The sequence below is a fragment of the Mauremys reevesii genome, linkage group 6 (assembly GCF_016161935.1).
Source record: "Mauremys reevesii isolate NIE-2019 linkage group 6, ASM1616193v1, whole genome shotgun sequence".
In the NCBI taxonomy this organism is placed as follows: Eukaryota; Metazoa; Chordata; order Testudines; family Geoemydidae; genus Mauremys; species Mauremys reevesii.
Genome location: NC_052628.1, coordinates 71,016,842 through 71,042,802, shown reverse-complemented (window position 1 = coordinate 71,042,802; position 25,961 = coordinate 71,016,842). Strand labels below are relative to the sequence as shown.

Here is a 25,961-nt window from a genome sequence, read left to right as displayed (position 1 = left end):
GATCCGAGGAATGGAAAACCTGTCTTATGAAGGGAGACTCAAAGACCTTGGCTTGTTTAGCCTAACCAAAAGAGGGCTGAGGGGAGATATGATTGCTCTTTATAAATATATCAGGGGGATAAATATCAGGGAGGGAGAGGAATTATTTAAGCTTAGTACCAATGTGGACATAAGAACAAATGGATATAAACTGGACACTAGGAAGTTTAGACTTGAAATTAGACGAAGGTTTCTAACCATTAGAGGAGTGAAGCCTTCCAAGGGGAGTAGTGGGGGCAAAAGACATATCTGGCTTCAAGACTAAGCTTGATAAGTTTATGGAGGGGATGGTATGATGGGATAGCCTAATTTTGGCAATTAATTGAGCTTTGATTATTAGCAGGTAAATATGCCCAGTGGTCTGTGATGGGATGTTAGATGGAATGGGATCTGAGTTACTACAGAGAATTCTTTCCTGTGTGCTGGCTGGTGAGTCTTGCCCACATGCTCAGGGTTTAACTGATCGCCATATTTGGGGTCGGGAAGGAATTTTCCTCCAGGGCAGATTGGCAGAGGCCCTGGAGGTTTTTTGCCTTCCTCTGCAGCATGGGGCACGGGTCCCTTGCTGGAGGATTCTCTGCACCTTGAGGTCTTCAAACCACGATTTGAGGACTTCAATAACTCAGACATAGGTTACGGGTTTGATACAGGAGTGGGTGGGTGAGATTCTGTGGCCTGCGTTGTGCGGGAGGTCAGACTAGATGATCATAATGGTCCCTTCTAACCTTAAAGTCTATGAGGTTGTGAAAAACAATTAAGAAAGTTGTCAATGGTTGTATATAAATGATTAAGAGGTAAACAAAACTGATAGAAATTGGAACCAAAATATATAGGTACTAATACTTCATGGAAAAACCCTCAGTATTTAAAGTGTACCAATGTTACTATATTAACAGTGTCAGGATAAATAAATCCAAAATTACTGAACAAGTTATTTACAACACTCTGCTGAATGCAGAAGCAGCTAAAAGGCTGATTCGTTTCTATTATGCAATTAGGTTCTTGAATTCATTGTCAGATTATTAAATATGGAAAGACATCTCCATTACTACACCATTACCTGACAGATCATGCCCAGCCAAGGGGTAGAAATTCTTCAACCTATGAAGCACCAACTGAACCATAGCCAATCGCATCAGTGACCAACTAACAACAAGAAAATACTCATTAATCATTGACTGACCTCTTACAACTTAAAAATAAAACTTTAACTTCTCTACTGTAGGAATATTTTAAAGCTTTTATTAACCAAAATATTATAAACAGTTAATAAACCATTAATATATTTAAAACCTTAAGGATACCTTGTATGCCAAAACAACTATTATACATAATAAAAAGACATTAAAATATTATACTCATGAGTTATTTACAACAGAAAGAAGTTAATGCATTCCTAGAAAATATATGCATTTCTTGAATGGCTGCCATATTATCGCTCACACTTCTGCAGTAAGTTCCCAGAAATGCACTATCAATGGTGTCAGAAAAAGTATGAGAATCTAAGTGATTCATACCTGTACGAATTTGAATTAGAGTGCTCCTGAAGGTGTAAATCTGATGTAAAATCATCATCCTCATCATCACTTCCCTGACTCTCCTCTGAATCGTATTCCACTCTACTTTGTGAGGTTGGAAGAAAAGGCTAAAAAAGCATAGAAAAAATATTTTAGTTCAGGAAAACTATCTGCCAAAACTGTGTTTCAAATACTGTTAACATGTATGGTAATATTTAAAATAAAGTTGTTGTTCGTTAATTCTAAAAATTTCAACCCTAATGGAGAAAACCAGTTTTTAAGAACCTCATACTTCAGCACAATTGACTTCAAAACTAGACAAGTTACTCTATTTACATAAAATATTTTACATTTTCTAAAGCTTAATTATTTTTCACTACTTGTGTTTCAGTAACACCTAAAAGCTCCAATCAGGACCAGGACCCCTTTGCTAGTATCGGACAAGGTCAAGAAGAGCATTTCTGCCCCAAAGATCTTGCAGTCAGATTCAGCACTAGACATGACATGCGAGGATAATGAACAATAGGAGAGAAGGGGTTTGGCAGAGGTGGCATGATGGAAGGTAGATGAGGTGAGCAATAAGATTACAGTTACTTAAACTAGATGCAGTACTCTCACAACTTGATGGTTTTAAATCAATTGAAGCCGTTTTTATAGAAGTACCAACTATTCCCAGCCATCTCTTGACATAGTTATCATTAGCTGGCTGATTTCCTGCAGGCATAATACAGGTGAGTTCTGAGGAGGGATTTGCAGAAAGGATAGCAGCCTTACAGTTATTCCATGATGTGTATCGCATTCAGAGACAGCAACATGGAAGAAGATACAGAGAGTTTCTGGAATAAGATCTTACATCATGGAATGGGTGGATGTAGTAAAAGATGAGGGCAAGTAAGTACGGACAGTCAGAGTTACGAAGGGTCTGGAAGGTGGCGATGAAGATTGAATTCTATGAGATTGAGATAGAAAAGCAGTGGAGTCATTCAGAGAATGGTTGAAGTGGTTATGTCAGCAAGCTAAGAGATTGATTGAGGCCAGCGATACACAGACCTCAGTGGTTCTGGTGCCAAATTATCAATTAACATTACCCAAAAGAGCCACAGTAGCATGAATTCATTGTTTCATTTACTCTCTCTACATATACACATATATAGCCAGGTGTGGGTCAGCCCCAGGCAGCCCGGGGCTTGGGGGGGCAGTTAGCCCCAGCCGTGGGTGGCACAAGGCTGTGGGGAGAGACCCTGGTGCGGGCAGTAGAGCGCTCGGGGGGTGCGGGCTCAGCCCCAGATACAGGCAGCCGGGGGGTGGGGCATTGGTCAGCCCCAGTCCCGGGACGCATGGGGAGGGCGGCTGGAGCGAGCCTGCAAGGGGTTGGGGGGGCCACGGCTTGGGTGAGCCTCTGGCCGTCCTGTTTTTACTTAAAAAACACCAACCACTTCTCCGCTGGAGCCATCACGAGTAACACATCTTTCTGTAGCCTCTTCTCTTTCCGCCTGCCCCCAGTGGCAGCTTGCATTACGGTGCCTGACCTGATGTAGGTTCTTCGGAGCAGCTGATGCTACCCCGCTGCCATTAATGCGTGTTAAAAACATTAACACGTTAATTGTGTTGTGCATTAATTGCACGCATTAATGGCAGTTAATTGACAGCCTATATAACATTACACACACATACACAAATGAATGAACGAACAAGAATTCTACATCTCATAACAGCATTCTGATTGGTTAATAATTAAAATCACACAGTGTTTTCATATCATGCAAAGAGCTGCAGGAGACACATTAAAGAACCACTTGTGGCTCCAAAGCCTCAGCTGAGTATCACTGATCTAGGCAGTTTTTAATGGCCTAGAAGGGGGCGATGAGTGTGCCAGGAAAGCAGAGGTTACAGTAATCAAAGCTGAAAATGAGGAAGGTCTGGTAAGCAAGTTTTTGCTGTTTGGACAGACGAAGGCTCTGATTTTAAGAAATATAGCAGATGAAGAAACAGCATCATTAGCTCAGCCCACCTTTGAAACAGGTAACTATTATTCCAACATTTGTGATAAGGAAACAGGCAAAATAACTGCACAGGAAGTCTGCCAGACCAGGATTAGAACTCAGGACTTCCTAACTCCCTACTCCACCTCCGTTCCCCATGTTATGCTGCCTTTCATATATTTCCTTGATTAGGAGTGTTTGACAGGAATTTTTACAATTTTCCATCTGGAGAGAAAATAAGGGTTCCTTTATCTACATTAAATTCAGCCCCCATTGGTTGGTGAGGTCTCACACCACATTCTTACTATGAGTCTTCCTGAGTAGACCATGTAAGTGTAACCCATCTATTGAACTGGTATCAATTTTGGCAATTATTTTTTGAATTGTGCACTGCAGAGTTCACATCAGGCAGTTTCTCATTTCTATTAAGCGTACAAGCCTCTTTGCTTAATATTTCATCTCAGAACTCCCCCCCCACTTGCAGAAAACAGACAGACAAACCATGCATCTGCAATCTCAATGAGCAACATTTTAGAACAATCTCTTCATGCTTCACGAAGTCAAATCAATTTAAGGTAACCATTTTGCAAACAAGATTTTTCCAAAAAGCTGCAGCAAGCACTGTTTTATGACTACTTGGGATGTTATGAATAAGAAGATAAAACTTATACTGAATCATAGACTTTAAGGTCAGAAGGGACCATTATGATCATCTAGTCTGAACTCCTGCACAACGCAGGACACAGAATCTCACCAACCCATTCCTTATCAAACCTGTGTCTGAGCCATTTAAGTCCTCAAATCATGGTTTGAAGACTTCAAGATGCAGAGAATCTTCCTGCAAGTGACCCATGCCCCACGCTGCAGAGAAAGGTGAAAACCCCCCAGGGCCTCTGCCAATCTGCCCTGAAGGAAAATTTCTTCCTGACCCCAAATATGGCGATCAGCTAAACCCTGAGCATGTGGGCAAGACTCACCAGCCAGACACCCAGGAAAGAATTCTCTGTAGTCACTCAGATCCCACCCCATCTCACATCTCATCACAAGCCACTGGGCATATTTACCGCTAATAGTCAAAGACCAATTAATTGTCAAAATTAGGCTATCCCATTATACCATTCCCTCCATAATCTTATCAAGCTTAGTCTTGAAGCCAGATATGTCTTTTGCCCCCACTACTACCCTTGGAAGGCTGTTCCAGAACTTCAGTCCTCTGATGGTTAGACCTTTGTCTAATTTCAAGTCTAAACTTCCTGATGGTCAGTTTATATCCATTTGCTCTTGTGTCCACATTGGTACTGAGCTTAAATAATTCCTCTCCCTCCCTGGTATTTATTCCTCTGATATATTTATAGAGGGCAATCATATCTCCCCTCAGCCTTCTTTTGGTTAGGCTAAAGAAGCCAAGCTCTTTGAGTCTCCTTTCATAAGACAGGTTTTCCATTCCTCGGATCATCCTAGTAGCCCTTTTCTGTACCTGTTCATTTGAATTCATCCTTCTTAAACATGGGAGACCAGAACTGCACACAGTATTCCAGATGAGGTCTCACCGGTGCCTTGTATAACGGTATTAACACCACCTTATCTCTACTGGAAATACCTCTCCTGATGCATCCCAAGACCGCATTCGCTTTTTTCACGGCCATATCACATTGGCGGCTCAGTTATCCTGTGATCAACCAATACTCTGAGGTCCATCTCCTCCTCCGTTACTTCCAACTGATGTGTCCCCAGCTTATAACAATAATTCTTGTTATTAATCCCTAAATGCATGACCTTGCCCTTTTCACTATTAAATTCATCCTATTACTATTACTCCAGTTTACAAGGTCATCCAGATCTTCCTGTATGATATCTCGGTCCTTATCATGCTATAAACACATTTTAAATGAGGAAAGGCTAATTTCTGCTTAAAGTATTACTAATGCAAGAAGGAGCAATGAGTTTTGTAATTGTAAACATTACCTTTGCTATGAAATAATCCCAGATACTAAGCTCAGGAGGGATAAACTTTTCCCTGTAAGATGGAGATTCTTGCTCTACCAAAGATGATGAAGCAGACTGTGAACTTTCTTTCGGGGAGATTTTTGATGAAAGCGTAAAACTTTTTTGTTGCTTCTTACCATTATCTACAGAAGAAGAAACTAAAATGACAAAAAATATGAAAAGGAGAAATGAATATTCATGGTAAAAGGATAAAACACACCTCTCTGTTATATAATTTTCAAGGTTTTCTTTTACCATCTCTTTAAAAAGTATTTCCTTTTACTGTATTAATACTCAAACAGCATTTGAAACGAACCTCCCAAGTTTTCATTTAGTGTTCTGTGTTAAAGGGGAAAACCACTAGTCTTCAAGCTTAAAAAATCTCTAGTTAATTGAATCCTTCAATAAATAAGTTACTATTTATTAGGTTAATATGTTTAATTTCATGGTCAGAGATCATCAAAATGTACACATAAAAGATGACAGTGTTACAGCTTTAAAATTCTTCTGATACAAGTGCTTAACCATGCAACTTTAATGTTGCATTGAACACTTATTTGGGGGGTGTTCACAGTTGCAGAACTAACAAGCACCATTCAGCAAAGGCAATATTATTCATTGATGTCTTTAGTTAGCTACACACATGTAGGCTAAATAGACACTAGCTGACCAAATGCAGCTTATTTTTATAGGCTACTGGTTTTAGCCTCAATAGATGTTTGGAAGAGGGAGGGTGCTAACAGAGCAAACGATCTCTTCAAACTCACAATGGTGCTCCAAATAATTAAGTAGTTTAAAAATCATGTCCAATAGGAAAGATTCTGGAGCTGAAGCAAGACAAATTTAATGCTCTAAATACAGCTACAGCAGGTCTGAAAATCACCGATTGCAGCTAAACAGGAGTTTTTCCGGAGATGAGGCGCTATGGCCATACTCTGACAGGTCTGACCATACCTTCTGTGCAACAAAGGAAAGAGGAAACCATCAGAAGAATAAGAGAACCCAGATGAAAGAAAACGGTTCCTCATCTTCTTATAACTGTTTATTGAGATGTGTTGCACGTGCTCATTATACTAGGTGTGTGTGCGCATGTCTCGTGTACAATGCCAAATAGTTTTCCATAATGGTACCCCAGCAGCAGCCACACCTGCTCTCTGGTATTACTTGTGCTTTGAACAGAGGGTATAATGGTGGAGCCACCTCACTCACCTTTCAGTTCCTTTGAACTGGACTCAGGAAATAGACTGATGCACTGGGGCAGGAGGGTGGGTTGTGTAATGGACATATGCAACATATTTCCAGGAAAAACAGTTATAAAAAGGTGAATAACCATTTTTTCTTTTTCAACTGGTTGCACGTATCCATTATGTTGGCTGACTTCTAAGCAGTTTGCAATGGAGGTGGGGAGGTAGGAGTCTCACCAGAAGAGGGACAGCAGAACTGCTTTCCCCACATTTGCATCTTCTCTCAATGTGGTAGTAATCGCATAATGTCTAGCAAAAGGTGTGGACTGAAGACCACATTACCACTCTACAGATGTCCACAACAGGAGTATTTCCCACAAACGCCATAGAGGCTGAGCATGCTTCAGCTGAAAGTGAAAACAGTTTTTCTGGTGTCACAATGCCCTGTAGCACATGACAATACAGCTAGTGACAGTTGTTCCGTTGCAGGATGTCTTTCATTCCACAAAGGAGACGGACAGCTGAGTAGGGACCCAAAAAGGTTTTGCTCATTCCGGATAAAGAACGAGTGCTCAGTGTATGGCTTTGGAAAGAAGACTGGTAAATATATTTTGATTGGCTGAGGTGGAAATCAGATACTACTTTTGTTTAGGCTATGGCCTATGGTGTATCTTGTCCTTGTTAAAAAAAGCATATCGAGGATCTGTCATTAGAGCATATAGCTTCCTTACTCTTGTTGCTGAAGTGATGTCAAACTAAGTGTAAGAAGTAGTCAAAAATATTTGACTTGTAGACTGTGTATGACACCCCCAGACCCACGTTTCCACTTATTAAGTTAAGTAGCCCTTTTGGTTGCGTTTTCTACTATTATGTAGGACGTTCTGGACTGCCTCGAAACAGAGTGCCCTCATGGGTTTACTCACAGAGGAACTGGGCTGTGAGGTGTAGTGACTGAAGGTTCAGATGCAATACCTGCCTGTGACTCCAGGATGTAAGGTCTTTGACTAAAAACAGAGGTAAGATTTGATTGATGGACAACGTGAGCAGGTCTGAGAACCAAGACTACCTTGCCCAGCCTACAACTGTTATTCTGCCTCATTCTGGCTTCAGCTTGAAAATGACTTGGAAATCAGCAGCACTAGAGGGAAAGCAAAGAGCAAGTTCTTGTCCCAGGGAAGAGAAATTTATCTGATATGAACCCGGAGCTGTGATTTACTCTTGAACAGAGATTGGACATTCCCTGTTCTGACTGGTTGCAAGTAAGTACTCCTATTTGAAATACTGACTTTAGTACAGTCATGTTGAGAGACCCTTCATAATCCCAGAGGAATGACCTGTTCAGGGAGTCTACTAATCCATTCTGAACCCATGGTAGGTGTGATGCTAGGAGTCAGAGAATTTCTGTATGCAGAAGTTCCAAAGCCTGATTGCCTCCTGGCACAGACTGTTCAATTTGGCACCCCACCGATTGTTGAAGTGTAACACCACTATGGTGGTGATGGTAAGTATTTGGATAGCCCTGCCCTGTACATATGAAGTAGAAAATGGTGGCATACTCTGGCAATGCCCCAAACTCTGAAATGTTTATGTGCAGCCTGGCCTCCTGAGTGGACCACAAACCCTGAGCATGTTGGTCTCCCAGACGCACTCCCCACCCAATGTAAAGCATCCGTTACCAAAGTCATACAGAGAAGAGACTGGGAGAACAAGGCACCCCTACAGACATTGCCTTGGTTCATCCACCAATCCAGGGATGAATGGAATGCATTCTAGTGAGTCCAGGGGATGCATCTGAGGGTGATACATTGACTTGAGCCTCTGTAATCCTCTGATATGTAGCCAGGCATGGTGAGGGAAGGGGTCATATACATGTACTTGCCATATGCTCCAGGCACCTGCAGCAATTCATCGCTGAGGTCAAGCATGGCCCTTGGAGAACACACAAGTGTCTTGTAAAGCTACAAGACTTGGTATTGGCAGAAGAGTCTTCTCTAGAATCGAACCCAGGACTGCCCCAATAAATTTTATTCTCTTCAGGGGTTTGATAGATTTCTCTTTGTTCACTTCCAAGGCTAAGAGCATGAAAATAAATAGAATGTTCGATTAATACTTCTCTACCTGTTGACAGGAGTGATCCCAAACCAGCCAATCGTCCCAGTACAAACATCTGTGGTGGTGGCAGGCTGCTACCACTGCCATGCATCTGGTAAAAACCCTTTGTGTGGAAGACAGGCTGAAGGGTATGAACTGAAAGTGGTCTCCTCCTCCCACGGACCTTTGAAATTTCCTGTGGTCGGGTGGACTGCCACATGGAAATATGCAGCCATTGAGTTGAGGGTCTTCTGGCTCTAGCAAAGAGATAATAGTTGCAACAGGGTCTTCTGGGTCTAGCAAAGAGATAATAGTTGCAAAGGAAACCATAATAGTACTATAGATTCTCTATGTACTTGTTTAAATTCCGAAGATCCAAAATGGGCCTCAGACTATCTTCTTGCTCTGGGTATTAGGAGGCGGCGGAAGTAGAATCCTGTACCAGTACTGAGCAGGCGCTTCTTCTATGGCTCCCAAGGAATGTAGATTCTGCACTTCCCACCCTATTACAGACTTGGGAGATGGTTCCCTGATAAGTGAAGACAGGAACTATAGGGTACATCCTGATTCCCCGTGCTTAGCAGCCACTTTTCTGAGGTGATGTATTGCCACACATGGAAATAAGATAACTTGTTTCCAAAAAGGGGAAGATTTTCACTAAGATTGGGTATACTGACCAGAGGAGGAGTCCAATGGACTGCTTTGAGGTGTGGGGCTTCTTAGCAGAAGCACTCCAGGCAGATAGCTGGGGCCTTCTCCTTTGCTGTTTGTGCTTTTGCCTGTACCCATCAGTCGCTCTACTGCCATGGTACAAACACAAGTTGAAACTTGATTATCTTGGGGGCTAGCATATACAGACCTAGGAATTTCAACACTGCCCTAGAGTCTTAATATATTAGTGCTCTTGTTCAAGGAGATAAAAGGTACAGACTTCGAAGGTGAGGTCTTCAATGGTCTGTTGTACTTGAACAGGAATTCTTGGGGACCGGAGCCTTGACAAACACCACAATGGTTACTGACATTGCCCAAACTGCAGCAGCTGAGTTCATCACATCCAGGGAGGCCTGCAAAGGGGCCAGTGCTACCAGACAACCTTCCACTAGGAGAGACTGGAAATCACCCTCGGAAATATCTGGTAACTTGTCAAGGATTTTGGTATGGCATTCCAACTGGAATAATAATAATGGTCCAAGAGGACTTGATAATTCTCTATAAGCAGCTGTAACCCCACATCTGCCTAAACATTTTCTAAAAAAAGAGATCCAAGTTTGTGTCCCTTTCTTGGTGTCGCTTTTGCTCTGCCTTTGCAGTGTAGTTCATTAATTGTCACTGCTACCAGGAAGCTTGGTGTGCAGTGTTGATAAAACCATTCATAGTCTTGTGATGGAACTTGGTTCTTGTACTGGTGGCAAAATGCATGGAACACAAAAGATGACGGGATTTGCCATAAAAGCTTTACTAAGTTGCATGACTGCCTCATTTATAGGGAGAGCAACTTTCCCTGTTGTAGCAGGGTGTAAAATGTCTGAATTTGTGGGAATTCTCCTCCTCAAACTCTGAGTTCCCAGAGACAGAGCCCTCCTTTTCAGAAGCTCCTGATAGGACTAAAAATCATCAATTACTGGAGAAGATGCTGCTGGTGCCAGGGTCTCATCCAGTGATAAGGATGAGGTGTTCAGACGAAGCAGGTTTGAACCTTCTTGAAGCTGGTCTTGAACTGCCAGTGTAGAAGGTCTTTCCAAAGCAAGGAATCGGTGGTCCCAATCCTCAGTACCCCAGGAGCTCTGTAGGAACAGTGAGTTGCCTGTCAGTACTGCGTGAAGAAACTTTCCCCCTCGGCAATATGTTTCCATGATGTAGTGGTTGCCTGGTAACAACTCTTTGGTATTTCCCCTCTCAAGGACTAATGGAGATGAGGACCTAGACACTGTAGATATCCCACCACGATAACCAGTAGGGTCAATGATGGGGCTGGTATGGTATCAGAGACCAACTGTGCCTAGACCAGGTAGTCAATTCCTTCGATCCACTTACAGGATGACTTCTATGACAGCAGGAACAATGCCTCGGGATGCAATCAATTTCTGAAGTGGGGTTTCCACTTCAGATTCTGAGGAAGAGTATAAATACTCTGAAGGCCAAGGGGAAGCAGTACCAGATGTCCTCGCAGGAGATCAAGAATGTGATCTATGACAGGCCTGTGGCATGGGACTGCAACATCAGGGGCTTCTGAGCTATTGTTACTGTGCATTGAGAGAGAACTGTTACCATTGCTGTCTGAGCCAAGATCTAGATTGCCTGGAGTGTTATCAGACCTGAAATCCCAGCTGCCAAACCAGATCCCAACATGGAAACCACCACAGACACCACATGCAATAGGCTTGGACAGGTACTGTCAGTCTGAGTAATTGGCAAGGGTGGTACTGAGAGCCTTAGCAGATCTTTTACAGCTACATATGCCTCCAGAGAGGTCAGTACTGAAATAGGCCTTTGCGCCGCATAAGTGGACAGCTCCAGCGTCGGCACCAAGGAAGTAGTTGGCCTCAACAGTCCCGGAATGGAAAGCCGAGTCAAAGGTTCTGGCTTGACCAAGTCACTAGGATGGAGCCCTGTGGAGTGGCAGGTCTAAGGATGCGCTCTGTCTTCAGTACCAGAGTGGCTAGCCTCTGCAGCTGAGGAGTCCCACACAGAGGACTATGACAACATGGAAGTCATCCTCCTCTTTGGCTTTGGAGGCAGAGAGCACTCTAAGCACCTGTACCTCTGAGGAATGTCCTGGCAAGGTTATCACCTCTTGTCTCTTTACCCAGTTAAGGCCAAGGGAGCACTCCCTATAGTCAACTGAAGCAGTAGCAATGCCAGGTGAGTAGTGGCCTCTATGAGGATGGACCTGAGGTGCTTTTCTTTCTGCTTTCTAGTTCTAGTTTTGAAGCTCTGGCAAGTTGTTCACTCGTCTCTTATGTGACCTTTTCACAACCATTTAAAATAGAGAGTGAGGGATGCTCATGGGCATGAACTTTTGACACCTGGAGCAGGACTTGATGCCAGGGGCCCTGGCACAGGCTCCCCCAGTACCAGGCAGAGCCCAATGTCCACTAACAATCAGATTAAACTATATAGAAGAAAAGACAAGACAGAAAGGAGGCCCAAAGGACCCAAAATGAGTATCACAATCTAACAGCTATAAATGGCAAGTTCTCAGAGGAAATGAGCCAACAATAAGTTCTGGCCACCGACAGTAAGAAGAAACTGAAGAATGGGCAGGGCCCTCATCCTTTGTACAGCTGGCTCAAGGTACAAGGGACATGAGGGCGCAGGTATAACTGCCTGTATGGGAACCACTAGGGAAAACTCTGGCACCAGTGCATGAGACACACATACACCTAGTACAAAGGACATATGCAATCACTTGAAGAAAAAATGTTTATAATTATGAACAGAGCTCATTTAGGGACAAGGAATTTTCTACTATGCATTTTCATTTAATTTTATTCTACATTTTCAAATGTTCGTAACACTGGTTAATGAAAACTAGATGTTTTCCAAGCCAATCAAAAGGCACTAAGCCCTCCAAGGAGTACTGTCTGTCTTAAGTTTCAAGCTTAAGCTACTTTCTGCTACAGTCCTTTCTTAACAGTGGTTTAGTTTTTTTTAAAAAGGAGAACAATTTTTAACTCTTACAAAATTCAAAGTGGCTGAAGGGATTTTTTTTACTCCCACTTCCAAAAAAGGAAATTTACCTTCAGGCAAAAAACAAAGCATGGAAAGTTCCCACTGAAAACCATCAGAATCTAATGATCATGTGAAAACAGGAAGGGGTTGTTTCTATTCTGAAATGCTTTACAAACTAAACTGTAATGTATGCTTAAGCCAGCATCTACTACAAGCAGATGACTAGACTTCATGTTGAACCTAAGATAGCTACTTTTGAACTGTGCATATTCTGTCACCACATTGCTACAATAGAACAGTGTGGCTAAGTAGAAACATATTTCCCCTTACGGATGCTATTTAGAATTCACTTACCTGCATTAAGGATGCAAATATATATGCTGTAATACGTTTCCTATTTTGTTGTTTAAAGGTTATCAGCCAACTCAAAGAGCATGCACGTGCATCATTAAATGTAATTTTAGCTTCAGCACAAAAAATGAAACTTACTCCAATGTTTAAATGAAGCAGAAAAAGAAAACTTTTATGATACAGAAATAAATATCAATTTCTAAGTTTTTTTTTTAAAGTATTTCAAAAAGCAATTGCTGTATTATCAGTTGCTATTTCTGATAATCTGTGGTGGTATTTTCCTCAATCATTCTCTAGCACTTTGCCAACTAACCCTTGGTCACTCATCTGATACTTTAGAAAGTTGAATTTAGAATGATTTTGAACTAAATATAGGTGACTTGAGACATACACCATGTGTGACCTATTTTTGTACATTCTCAAACAATCATCTGATAATCCTTTGAGTTCATAAATTTTTTTTTTAAATCCTTATGTGGTAGGCTATGAAAGCTTGTCTCTCTCACCAATAGAAGTTGGTCCAATAAAAGATAATACATCATCCATCTTCTCTCTCTTGATTACATATCATTTAGGATCTTAAATAATTAGCTACTTTTAATAGTGAACTCAAATTTAGTGTGTATAGATAGCTACAGGACAAAGTATGCCAATTTAAAAGAAATTTGAGATTGTGGTTTTGAACTTAATTTTATTATACTCAGAATGTGAGAAAATGCATCTTCATTCCCAATAAATTAAACTGACAACACTGAGACAAGTTAGCAAATGGCACTCTTAAGGAGGTAAAAAAAAATTACAATATTTTTTAAAAGCAAATTTAAAATAGGAAGCAGATATAAAAAAACAACAAAAAACAGTCTGTGAATCCAGATGTCCTACTTTAGATTACAGTACAGAAGTTACACTAAAAATGTAACAACAACGGAGTACCATGAATTGGTACAGGGACGGTTTCCAGTTTGGCAACATGCTGCCCAGTGTAAAAATCAATGGTGACTCAGAATACTTGTCTGGCTGAACACCAACCATCGAAAATTACTACTATTTCTGGAAAAAAGAAGGATTTTGCTCTTAACTTGTAAATTTACCTCTCGAACAGCTGATTTGGACCTTTGTTCCTCTTTTTTCTGACTCAAGAAGTCCCATACCCTATCTGTCACTAAGCAACTCCCTGTAGTACTTCCCTTTCTTGCTAGAGTCTGCTTTTTAGCCAAAGACTCCATTCCCTCAAAACAATCAAGACGACTATAAAATTGAACAGCACCTGGCTGGGACCCTTAGACTGGTTATCTTTTTTGTAAAAAGTGAATTTACAAATTAAAACCAAAATTCTCCTTTCCTCAGCAGCTCCCACGGAGTCCCTCTCCACCCCACCCCCATCAGGAATCTGGGCTATGCCTGGCAACACCCAGCACAAACGAGAGTGGGAATAATTTACACGGGAATTTAGAGGACATTGTCTGGTATGTGGTGTAATAGGTCCCATAATAAACAGAAAAAATGTTCATTGATTACCAGTTTGCTATCCAGAAGACAACCCATCTGCCCAAGACACAGAGACTGACAGAATAAGGTATGACTTTCAGAAGGCAGCCTCTTGTCCCCACCACTCACAGTCCTTCTGCAAAGTATATTTACATGAAGGAAGTACATAGCCACTTGAGTATGACAGAAGATATCTTTCCCCACCCTCTCCCCAAACTCTTGGTTTCTGTGCACGTAGGACATAATGGCCACAATGTCCAAGAAGTGCTTGAGGGACTTAGAAGAGGAAACATGAGGAAAAATGAATAGACTGATCCTTATGAAATCTCAAGTTCACCTCAAGGAGGAAGCTGGGAACCATACACATACATAATGTTCATCTTATTATGAGGATCAGTTTTACTAACACTGTGTAGACAATCAACGTGGGTTTGCTATCATGGTCAAACCTTGAGCAGTCCATCTCAAACCCAGCCTCGTGGTACTACAGGTCATTTATGCAGTACTCGCCAAGTTCTGGTAACTGACTTCAGTTACTGCCAGACACTCCTCCCCATTTAGTTCCTACTCTTCTCTATTCTTCCACTCTCCTCCCACCCAACTCCACCAATATGGTTGGACTCAACAAAATTAAAGTTGCTAAAAATCCCAGTATTTAAAGTGGTCTGGGAATTTTAGATACTAGGATCTTAAACACTTTAGACTTGGGGATGGGGGTGAAACACAGGGTTCAATTAAAATAATTTATGAGAAATTTGGATAGCGTTTCATGATGGTGGTTTTGGTACTGCTGGTGCACATGGGCACTTGCTTCATACACATGCATTATGTCTGAAAGGATGGCAAATCTGGCATTACAGTGTGGACTCCTCACAGAGTTGCAACAGCTTGGTGAGGGACCCGGTTCTCTGAAGTCTTGTGGTTGTGGAGGCAAAGAGTCACAACAAAGGATGACGACTTTTTTCATTTTCCTCATAGACGGGCAAAGGAGGTACTCACATTCCTTTCCAACCCCTTAACTTTCCAAACAGTTTCTTGAAAAGTTTTCTGAGAACAATGTTTTGTGGTTCAGAGATAAACTAATGGAATCATTTTAATGTTCAAAATGTTTTCTGGTTTTGAAGTTTGTTAGTTCATTTTCTAGCACATCACAACATTTGAGAACTGATGGCAAAAGTAAACCCTGATGAATAATAGTGAAGTGGCTCCGTTTAATCTACAAGACAAGATGGACAGGTATCTGGGATCACAGAACTGTCTTTAAAATGTTTTTAAAATGTTCAATAAAAGAAAGAATTATGAACCAAGCGTATTTCAAGCTACTCAGGATTTCACTAGCACTCAATGTTCAATCCAAATTGTATCATGCTGACAGCAAACAGCAAAATTTTCATTATCATTCCTTAGTTTGTGGAGACAAATTAATCGCAACAAGCAATTTTACTTGTTATCTGAAGTCCAAAATGAATATCTGAATTGTTAAAAATCATTCCGACAAAAGGCTTGATTTTTGAGAAAATTCTTTGGTTTTTCAGTTACAGTAGTACTCTATAGCAACTGAGCACATGAAATGAAGTATGGATTTCTAACTGTTATAAAACAAAAGCAAGTATCAAAATTATTCTGCAGAACTTTTATTATGGAGAAATTATTATTTCTCTATGTAAGTTGCATATAATTCAATCAGAAATTATTCAGGAAACTAGACTGAAGCTCTCCAAATGGTCCTGGAAACGTATCATATTTTTTCACCTACCCTTTTATCATGAAGGATAACTGAAAGACTAATGCTTTATATACACAAAACAACAATTCCCAGGGGAGGGAAACATGCCAAGATATGTAAACTTAAATTAAATGCATCTCAAAAAATAATAATATTTGAAAAATATGTTCTATCTTTACTTAATGGAATTAAGGAGTCTATTTCCTTTGTGAGACATGATACTCAAAACACCTAAAGTGGTGTGAGGATGCTGCTTTATGTGCTTGGAGTGTAAACTATTTCAAGGCAATCTGAATTTTGAACTATTATTCTTCAAAAATGAACAAAAACTTTAAAATTTGTTTTAAAATGTAACTGATATTTAAAACTACACATTTATTTCTGTCACTAGCTCTGAGATCTTAAAGAACACTTGAAAAAACTTTTCCCACATCAGCTTAAGTATATTCCATAAAAATACATGTTTTGGACATGGAAAATATTGAACTCAAGTTATGGGGAGCTCAGTATCCACATTCAGACAAATGCTCAAAGTCAGACAAACTTTTGAACAAATATCAAAGGAAAAATGCATACTCCACATTTCTCAGAGGATCAGAAGTCTTCTTGGAAGTCTGATTTCTTTATGAACTCTGGACGACACAGAGGAACCAAGATGAAGCTTAAAGTTTGATTATGAGTGATGCTCATGTGGACACCATCTAACCTTAAAGATGGAGTTCTCCCATTACTGCAACTCTCCCCATGAGATAAGCAACTATCTTTTGACATCCTCAATTTGTGGGAAGGAAAATGTTGACAGGGTTCTCAAAAAGAACACTTTCAGAAAAATAACCCAAGTGTTTATCAGGTATTTCATTTGTTGAACTAGTATGCCATTACGAAGTGTTTATATGCATACCTGAAAAGTTTTTTTTTTTTAATACTAGAAACTGTCTTTAATTTCAATCTGTGAGTGAAAGCTTAACATAAAATGTAAAAAGGGAAGTGATGAGAAAAAAAAGATAGGCATAATTATTGGACAATATACTTGAAAGTTACCGAACAATCCAGAAGCAAAGCTGAATGGGAGTCAGTGCTGACTGGATGAAGTGGTCTGACTAACATGTCACTGGATGCTGGAGAGGTCAGATGATGGAGATAGCTAGTATTCACCACTCAGACATTGCTTCCCCCTAAATCTCCCTTTTGGCTCCCCCCCATTTTAGCAGTACTTTGTGCTTGATTTCTTTGTTTTCTTCTTCCCCTACACACAACTGTTATTTAATCATGTTGTATTTCAGTCATCTGCAAAGGATTTTTAGAAATTGGACTTGTGCCTTTTTTTTGTATTATCACTATGTACAAGAAATGCCTTTTTTCAGAACAGTTTCTGAATTTTTTGTTTTTGCAACTTGAGAGTCAGGAGTATCTACTTCGTTGCAAGACTTTTTCAGGATTTCAGAGTAACTGACCTCTCACATCTTAGTCGAAGTGACAGTATGTTAGGCTCAACGTGCTTTCTCCAAAATGTCAGTCAGTCACTGGAGTTAAAGACTTAATCAAAATGCCTTTCCCTCCAAGTGCTACACTTTTAACCTCGTAACTTCTGCAATATAAAACTTTTCCAAATCACTAGACAAGAGCCTTTGCAGTAGTAAGTCACTAAAATATGTATATTTACATTTAGATAAATCTCTCTCTATCAAGGCATTTACATGAATATCATGTTTACAATTATCCTAAGCTCTGTATCAATAAACTAACAATTTTAAAAAAAGAAATCAATCGATCTCAGGACAATTTAGAATTCTTTTATTTACAATCTTCATTATTTGTTTGCTAGTCTAAAGGATTCTCTATAGTTATTAAAATATTTTAAGTATACCAAAAAGTGAGAAAATATCACATTTGGTGTCTTGGATGAACACTTAGAAATCCACACTCATCATAACCCATATATCCATTTGATGCAAAACAAGCAGCCTCCATAAACAAAGATTTGAAACACTTCTGATGATGCCAAACCATGGTCTGAGCAATTTGTTATTTTTGTATTTAAAACTGGTTTAAGTTAAAGCATAGCAAAAATGCTACAAATGTCAATTTTTTGAAGTGTAATCCAATTGCGGATTAAACCAAAAAAATTTATCAGTTTTTAAATTCAAGCTCATGGCTTGCGATCAGAAATTTTTCTTTACCGATTTTATATTTCTATATATGCAAACTGGTTTTAGAGACCTAAATACTAAAGGTAATATCTTGCCTGCATGTTTGGTAGGACTATGAGTACTGATGGCAGTAAGGGATTTGGAAAACCCCACGCATTCCATAGAGAACACTACTACCTGGTGTGGGCTAGGCATAGAGAAGTGCCTACCTGCCAAAGAGAGAAAACATACACTGTACTTGCAGTAAAGGAACACAAATATGGCTATTGTGTCAGGAGAGTCTCAAAAGTTGAGCTCTGCAAGAACCATTTTTAATATTCTATATTCTACACTCTGGCATAACTGAAAAAGCAGTATAGAAGATTAACCCTAAATCTGTTTTTATAGGATTAAAAATTCACAGAAGTGCATTTCATAACCATTCACTTCCCTCTCGTATTCTATTCTACAAAACAACTGCTCCACTAAGTGTTAGAGCAATTTACTGTATTGTCTTTTGAATACATTGCTTTGCATATGAACTAGAGTAAGGTACAAAATGAATTTCTACTCAACACAAGCTATTTTGTGTGGTAATCAAGAAGTTTTTTCCAGAAATATTAAAAAAAAAAAACCTAAAAGAGGTAGATAAAAAGAAAAAAAAGTGTAAGCTAACCAGATTTTGTTGTCTGTTGCATCTCTCCTCTGCTAGGAATATGAGCTCCTCCACCAAAGACAGCAGACCACATTTTGTCGTTAAAAGGATGGGCCATAATTCTATACAATTCACTGCTGGAATGAGTTGCTAGACCATGAATGAAGAGACTAAGATAGACTGCTGTTAGAATTTCACAAAGTAAAACGGTGAGTCCTGGCTGGGCTTCCTCACCAGCGGAATTCAAAAGACGTATCAGAGCTGTTATTCCTAAAATATAAAAATAATAGAGGTAAATACTATCTGGTTTATAATCAAAGATGCATGATATAATCAAATGTATGAATCCTTTATTTGGAGGACAAAACGTAGACATTAAAGACTAATGAAAGTTACCTATATTAAAATACTCCAGAAGGAAATAAAATTTACTTAGCTTTTGCATTTTAGTACCCTTGTACAGGTTTGTGTGTTAAACATGTCATTAATCAGTAGTCCAATAATCTACTCAAACATAAGCAAAAAGCTACGTTAAAAGAACTTTACAACTTTCGAGTCAAGCATTCAAAAGTTATGAAATGACAAAATTCAGGTTGCCCGTGCAACCTTTATTCAGCCCTCTTGTACAGTATGTTAAAATCTTTAGTTACATAATTGCATGCTTCCTCCTTCCCTCCCCCCCCAAAAGACCCTTCCCTACCTCATTCAGTGAAGGGTTAGCTATGGAATATTTGTAGGAAATTTCTAAATTATAACTATCGCCCCCCCTCCAAAAGAATCAGCATGAGAAGGACATCCAGCATGGCCAGTTTCAGCCTGAATGGTTGAAGTTTGGCTAAGTTATAAGCAACTGAAAACAGGGTTTTATAATAGGAGCTGTTGAGCAGTCTCATTTTCAAGTGAGGCTATCAGCTCCACCTATAATGTAAATACATATCCCTATAGACATGCACAATTTTTAGTGCAAGAAAGCAATATATAATTCCGTTTATATCTTAATTTCAATGTTGAAGAATGTTTAATCTGTTAAATAAACAAGTGATTAGTATGCAGTATGTTATCTGATATGCAATTTTTTTTTAACAATTTCCTAGTATTTGTTTAAAAGCTCAAACTGTAGTTAAATATCTGCAAGTAAAAGAGGATGAAAGTGGGGCTGCGGGGAGAAATTCACTACTAGGTACCTGGCCATTGAGCTGGAGATGTATTGGGAGTTACAGTTTCATCTAAGCTTGTTGTTCTTAGAGTATGTCGCTGGGTAAGCAGCAGTGTCTGATATACTGTTCCAGTGAACTGGTTTGCTTGTAATGAACTGTGGAAAAGAAACAGCAAGCTATGTTTACATAAACACTGCAATTTGTTTACATTTGGCTAATGCACAATACCCCCAATATGACAGATCTACACAGACAGTTTTTAGGTGCACTGTCTATATATTAAATTGTTAGTATATTGAGATAGTGCCCTGGCTGTGTTCCATAGTTCTTTACCTGTAGCTGTGGCCACCACAAAGGCACTGGTAGATGCAGGCAGAAAGTGATGCTGCTAAAGTATGCATTACATGTATCTGGAAGACAAAGTATTTACAGTACAGATTACACTACAAATTGAACATTTGTATATATTACTGTAGAACTCTCAAAAACAACAAGGACTCTGAACCCATGCATCTGAAAAAGTGGGTTTTTTACCCAAGAAAGCTTATGCCCAAATAAATCTGTTAGTCTTTAAGGTGCCACTGGACTCGTTTTTGTGGATACAGACTAACATGGCTACTCCCTGATATGTAAAACTCTCATTCATTAAAATACTTCAGCAGGACAAAGCCACCAAGAATGTGACAAAAATTGTATGCCTAGTCCCAAATGGAAGTCTCTCATATTGCGTTTATGTCACCTTCTATGCCAAGAAAGTGACCAATAATTAAGTTATATCTGGCAGCAACTATTAATATAATACATTTAAACAGAAACAGGTGATATATTTCTAACAGTTCAGAAAGCAATTTAGCTATGCCATTACAACTGAATTTTGCTAATTCACAATACTGACTAGGGGGATCCACAGTGAATTAGAGAGAAAGTCCAATCCTGAAAATACAAGATTTGAAAGCAACGAGGCTACACAGATGAGCAAGTTTCAGAGTAGCAGCCGTGTTAGTCTGTATCCGCAGAAAGAATAAGAGTACTTGCGGCACCTTAGAGACTAACAAATTTATTTGAGCATAAGCTTTCGTGGGCTACAGCCCACTTCATCAGGTGCATGACATGAAGTGGGCAGTAGCCCACGAAAGCTTATGCTCAAATAAATTTGTTAGTCTCTAAGGTGCCACAAGTACTCTTGTTCTATTTACAGATGAGCAAGTTATACATACATTGAAGTGTTTGTAGAACTGAGTTCTAAACAGGGCCGCCCAGAGGATTCTGGGAGCCTGGGGTCTTTGGTGGCGGGGGGGCCCCCGCTTCGGCGGTAATTCGGCGGGGGGGGTCCTTCTGCTCCGGGACCCACCGCCGAAGGGCCCCGAAGACCTGCGGCTGGGGCTCCCCGCTGCCGAATTGCCAAGGTGGGACCCGCTGCTGAAGTGCAGCCGGGTCTTCTGCGGTAATTCAGTGGCGGGGGGGGGGTCCCTGCCGCGGGTCTTCGGGGCCCTTCGGCGGCAGGTCCCGGAACGGAAGGACCCCCCGCCGCCGAATTACCGCTGAAGATCGGGCTGCACTTCGGCGGCGGGTCCCGCTCCAGCAGTAATTCGGTGGTGGGGGGTCCTTCTGCCCTGGAGCGGAAGTACCCCCCGCCACTGAAGACCCGGAGTGGAAGAAGCTCCGGGGACCCAGGCCCCGTGAGAGTTTTCCGGGGCCTCTGGAGTGAGTTAAGGACCCCGCTCCAGGGCCCCCGAAAACCTCTCCTGGGGGCCCCTGTGGGGCCCGAGGCAAATTGCCCCACTTGCCCCCCCTCTGGGCGGCCCTGGTTCTAAATTAAAAAAGCAAAGCCACTGCATTGCCAAATGCATTATTAGCCAAGAGTAGTTTCAGTTTCTAATATTTATGGTACTTCTACAAAAATCATGTATGTAAACACAGAACCAAGTTTTAAGAAGAGCCAGCTTGGAAAACATTTTACAATTAAGCATATTGCACAATCAGCTGGAAAGAATTACAATCAAGCTTGTTAGTATGCTGCCTCTTGACAGTTGCCTCAGACTGAAGCTCTTGAATAAAGAACTGTAGTGACATTTAGGTTTTTTGGACTGATCTTTGCTGCAGTTCTAAGCCACATACACACAGTTTATTATGAATTGCATTGAACAGGCTCATTTGTTGTCCTAGTACACACACATTTTATATTCTGTCTCAAAGTAAATTAATTATAGTGATAGGAGAAGAAAAAAGGTTTCCTTTTAATGTATTGTTTCATAAAACCATCAATTAATTAAGTTACACAAATACTATCCCTCATATAAACTTCTTGTACATTATCCCATAGGATAAGAATTTTAAGATATGAGGCTGGGATTTTCCAAAGGTGCCCAGGAGGTTTAAGTGCCTAGTTCCCATTTAAAGTAAATGGGAGTTGCTGCTTAACACTCATAAGCTTCTTAGATAATCACTGCCCAATACCCTGGAAAGTATTAAATTTAGTTCTTACTCAAAAGCAACTAAGGAGGGAATCTTGCAAGGAAAAATAAAATGTTTTCTGGGAAATATTTTATCGCTGCATAAAGATATACTGCTTCATGTCATAGATGTTCTTTGAGGTGTGTTGCTCATGTCCAGTCCATTGTAGGTGTGCGCGCCCACGTGCACAGTTGGAGATTTTTGCCTTAGAGGTCTTGGTATGGTCAGCTGTGGCACCCCCTTGAGTGCCGTGCCTATGCACTGATATATAAGCACTGCCAGCCCTATGCCCCCTCAGTTCCTTCTTACTGGCAACTCCGACAGAGGGGTTGGAGGGGGCGTAATGAAGTGGACATAAGCAACACATCTTGAAAAACAACACAGTTACAAAAGGTAGGAAACCGTTTTTTCTTCGAGTGCTTGCTCATGTCGATTCCATTCTAGGTGACTCACAAGCAGTTTCAATGGAGGTGCGCTTCGAGTTCACCGTCTAGTGGCTTGCAGTACTGCTCTACCGAAGCCAGCATCGTCCAGGGCCTGCTGGGTAATTGCATAATGGCACGTGAATGTGTGGCCAGACTATCAGGTGGCCGCCCTACAGATGTCCTGGATAGGCACTTGGGCTAGGAAAGCTGCGAAAGAGGCTTGTGCCCTGGTTGAGTGGGCGGTCACAAATCGCCTGAGGTGGCACCTGTGCCCGATTGTAGCAGCAGCGAATGCAGGCAGTACAAGATTATCTGCATCGAGGCCTACTCGGGCCAAATGCCTTTATCCGAGATCCAACAAGTGAACCACTTCCATTTGGCCAGGTAGGTTGCTCTAGTGGAGGGCTTTCTGCTGCCAAACAGGACCCTCTGGACACTGGCCAAGCATTCCTGTACCTCTGCACTTAATCATGCAGCAGCCAAGCTGCCAGGTGCAGCGGCGCCAGTTCGGATGCAGAAGATTGCCATGGTTTTGTGACATCAAGTCCAGACTGAGCGGAAGCTGTAACGGAGCAGCCACCGAGAGGTCCAGCAGCGTGCTGAACTAGTGCTGGCATGGCCAAGTCGGTACAATGAGGATCACCTTCGCCCTGTCCTGCTTGATCTTCATGAGGGCTCTGTGAATTAACAGCAGTGGGGGGAAGGTGTACAACAGAGCAGAGTGTAACTTGAGGATATTACTTCGAGCACCCAACAGTCTGAGGTCAGCCAAGACCAGGCTGACCGGAAGGGGCGAAGATGGTTGAGGAAAGAGTGGAAGGGTGGATCCTATGAGGTGACTGGGATGTCGTCCTCAAGTGCACCCTCAAAATGACGGCTTCTGGCCTCCTTGGTGTCTGGAAGGGCCAGGGTGAGCAGATTAACGGGAAGACCCCTTGTCTCTATTCTTTTTCCAGTAGGTGCCCAGCCGGGGAGTCCCCCAGGACCTAGAACGTGGAGGTGGAGGAAGCAGAGGGCAGAATGGCTTCCTGACCTGCTAAGGAATATGGAGGCCCAAGGAGCGGAGAGTGGCATGGGAATCTTTAATGCCACCGAGTCTCAAGTCCGTGAGCTCGGAGAAGAGCCCCGTCCCCTAAAATGGGAGATCCTGTATAGTGGCCTGCATCTCCTGGGATAACCCAGAGGACTGCAACCAGGAGCTGTGCCTCAAGGCCACCGCAGAGACGACCACACTGGCTGTTGAGTCAGTTGCGTCCCAGGCCATCTGAAGGGCCCTCCTTGCCACTGCTGTGCCTTCATCCACCAAAGCGGTGAACTCCTGGGCTCAGTCCTGTGGGAGGGCCTCATTGAATTTGCCACGGAAGTTCCACAGGTTAAAATTGTACCAGCCTAACAGAGCCTCGTGGTTAGATACCCAAAATTGCAGGCTGGCTGTTGAATAAATCTTTCTGCCAAATAAGTCCAGTCTCTTGGCGTCTTTGTATTTCGGCATGCCATTGATTGGCCATGCCTCTCCCTTTCATTAACAGCAGACATGACCAGTGACGCCACTGGAGGGTGTGCATACAAATATTTGAACCCTTTTGCAGGGACGTAGTACTTCTTTTCCGCCTTCTTAGAAGTAGGTGGTATTGAAGAGGGGGTATGCCACAGCGATTTAGCAATCTTAAGGACTCCTGGGTGGACGAGCAGCATGACCCGGGCCGGGGTGGAGGAGGATATACATTAAAGAGGTCATCAGATTCCTCCACATCCTCCTCAACTTGTAAGTTCAAGTTGGTAGCCACCCTCTTAAGGAGGGCCTGGTGCTCCCAGAAGTTGTTGGGGGAGGGGGGGAGAAGGGGGGCCGCCCATTTGGGAAGGACTCACCACCGCTTTGTCTGGAGATGACGACAACAAGTGCACTGCCGGAGGAGGGGCGGGTTCTCCTTCCTTCTCCAGGGACTGCTTCTTAGGAGCTGGAGTCCAATGCACTGCCACCATGTCGGATTTGGTACTGTATTCCGACCTTGGTGCTGACTGTGCCAGGGACAGTTTGTCCAAGGCTGCCAGGGAAGACTGATGGGAATACAGGACCGGCATTACAGGAACCCCACCACAGGTTCTAGTACGGCCATTGAGCAGGGCACCGTCTCTGCTGCCATGCTGTCGCTGCAGGCACCGTGCCAGCTTCGTGGGTTGGTGGCAAATCACCCCTCTTTGGTGAAGGGCTGAACTCCTGGTCTGAGTTCAACCACTGTCCTTCCGGTGACTAGGGTGGAGCCTTCGAGGTCTGAGTCTGCCAACTGACCCTGGTCAGCAACTGGCGAGATGAGGGTGAGGATCAGTGCCTGCCCAATGAGCAGTACGGGGGGCAGAGACCAATCCCGTGACTGGGAGCGATCCCGTCCCAGTGGGGACCAACATCTGGGAGACCATCTGGGCGAGGGTGACTTGCGCCGTGGCGATCTTTGACGGGAAGCTTGTCGGTACTGGTAGTACGGGGACCGGAGCCTTGAATCCAGTGTCCCATGTGTCATAGGGGGAGAGCGCAGCATCGGGGACCTGGGCCTTCTGGCCGGAGATGGGAATACTGTGCCAGGGTTCTAGGCCATGGAGACAGGGATCTACGCCTGTGGTCTGGGAACCAAGGGTGCTCCACTGCCCTATGGGGTTGTCCTATGATCAGCTTGCCCTTAGGTGTTGGGGCCTTAGCTGGGTCCAGCACCTGGCTGGCCTGTTTGTTCCTTAGCCGCCAGGGCTGCATCAGGCAACGAGGGCCCTAGGAGAAGCTGGGGCCCCTGCTATGCCTGGGAGTAGGAGATGGATCCCTGGCTGGCCTGGGGGGGTCCAATCTCAGTAGTACCCCCGTGAAACCCCGGGGCGGGCACATGGCCTGACATGGGTCCTTTGCCCAAGGCCCCTTTCCTTTCCAGTGCTGGGGGGCTTTTCTTTTTGTGCTGCTTCTTCAGCACCAGTGAGGGGGAACAGTGCTGAGCGGAGCCCGGTGCTGGCGGTGTGCTCCACACCAATGCTGAGGTGATTGGTGTAGGATCTGAGTGGGAGGGCTCTGACACAGGACAAAGCATAGCCTCCATGAGAAGGGCCCTCAGGCCGCTCCTCTTG

General features: G+C 42.4%; 1 protein-coding gene and 2 long non-coding RNA genes across 7 annotated transcripts in view; 2 read left to right on the top strand and 1 right to left on the bottom strand.

Annotated features, from left to right (window-relative positions):
• Nucleotides 1-24,292, top strand: part of LOC120407982 — a 59,431-nt gene extending 35,139 nt beyond the window's left edge. Inside the window, exons 4-7 of one of the 2 annotated variants that reach the window (XR_005600358.1) lie at nt 1,948-2,127; nt 18,878-19,029; nt 22,876-23,240; nt 23,813-24,292. This is a non-coding gene — a long non-coding RNA (uncharacterized LOC120407982). The remainder of the gene's footprint in view (nt 1-1,947; nt 2,128-18,877; nt 19,030-22,875; nt 23,241-23,812) is intronic. The other variant, XR_005600357.1, reaches the window with a different exon arrangement.
• DMXL1 (Dmx like 1) overlaps nt 1-25,961 on the bottom strand; it is a 152,884-nt gene that overhangs the window by 25,616 nt on the left and 101,307 nt on the right. For 3 of the 4 annotated variants that reach the window (XM_039544393.1, XM_039544391.1, XM_039544394.1), the window contains 7 exons: nt 20,311-20,387; nt 20,005-20,132; nt 18,842-19,090; nt 18,282-18,395; nt 5,504-5,682; nt 1,557-1,684; nt 1,100-1,185 (listed from right to left, as the gene is read on the bottom strand). In XM_039544393.1, the coding sequence (XP_039400327.1) occupies nt 1,100-1,185; nt 1,557-1,684; nt 5,504-5,682; nt 18,282-18,395; nt 18,842-19,090; nt 20,005-20,132; nt 20,311-20,387 (961 nt within the window). The remainder of the gene's footprint in view (nt 1-1,099; nt 1,186-1,556; nt 1,685-5,503; nt 5,683-18,281; nt 18,396-18,841; nt 19,091-20,004; nt 20,133-20,310; nt 20,388-25,961) is intronic. The other variant, XM_039544392.1, reaches the window with a different exon arrangement.
• Nucleotides 7,243-7,913, top strand: LOC120407983. Its single transcript, XR_005600359.1, has 3 exons — nt 7,243-7,308; nt 7,584-7,724; nt 7,819-7,913. It is a non-coding gene; the product is annotated as an uncharacterized LOC120407983 (long non-coding RNA).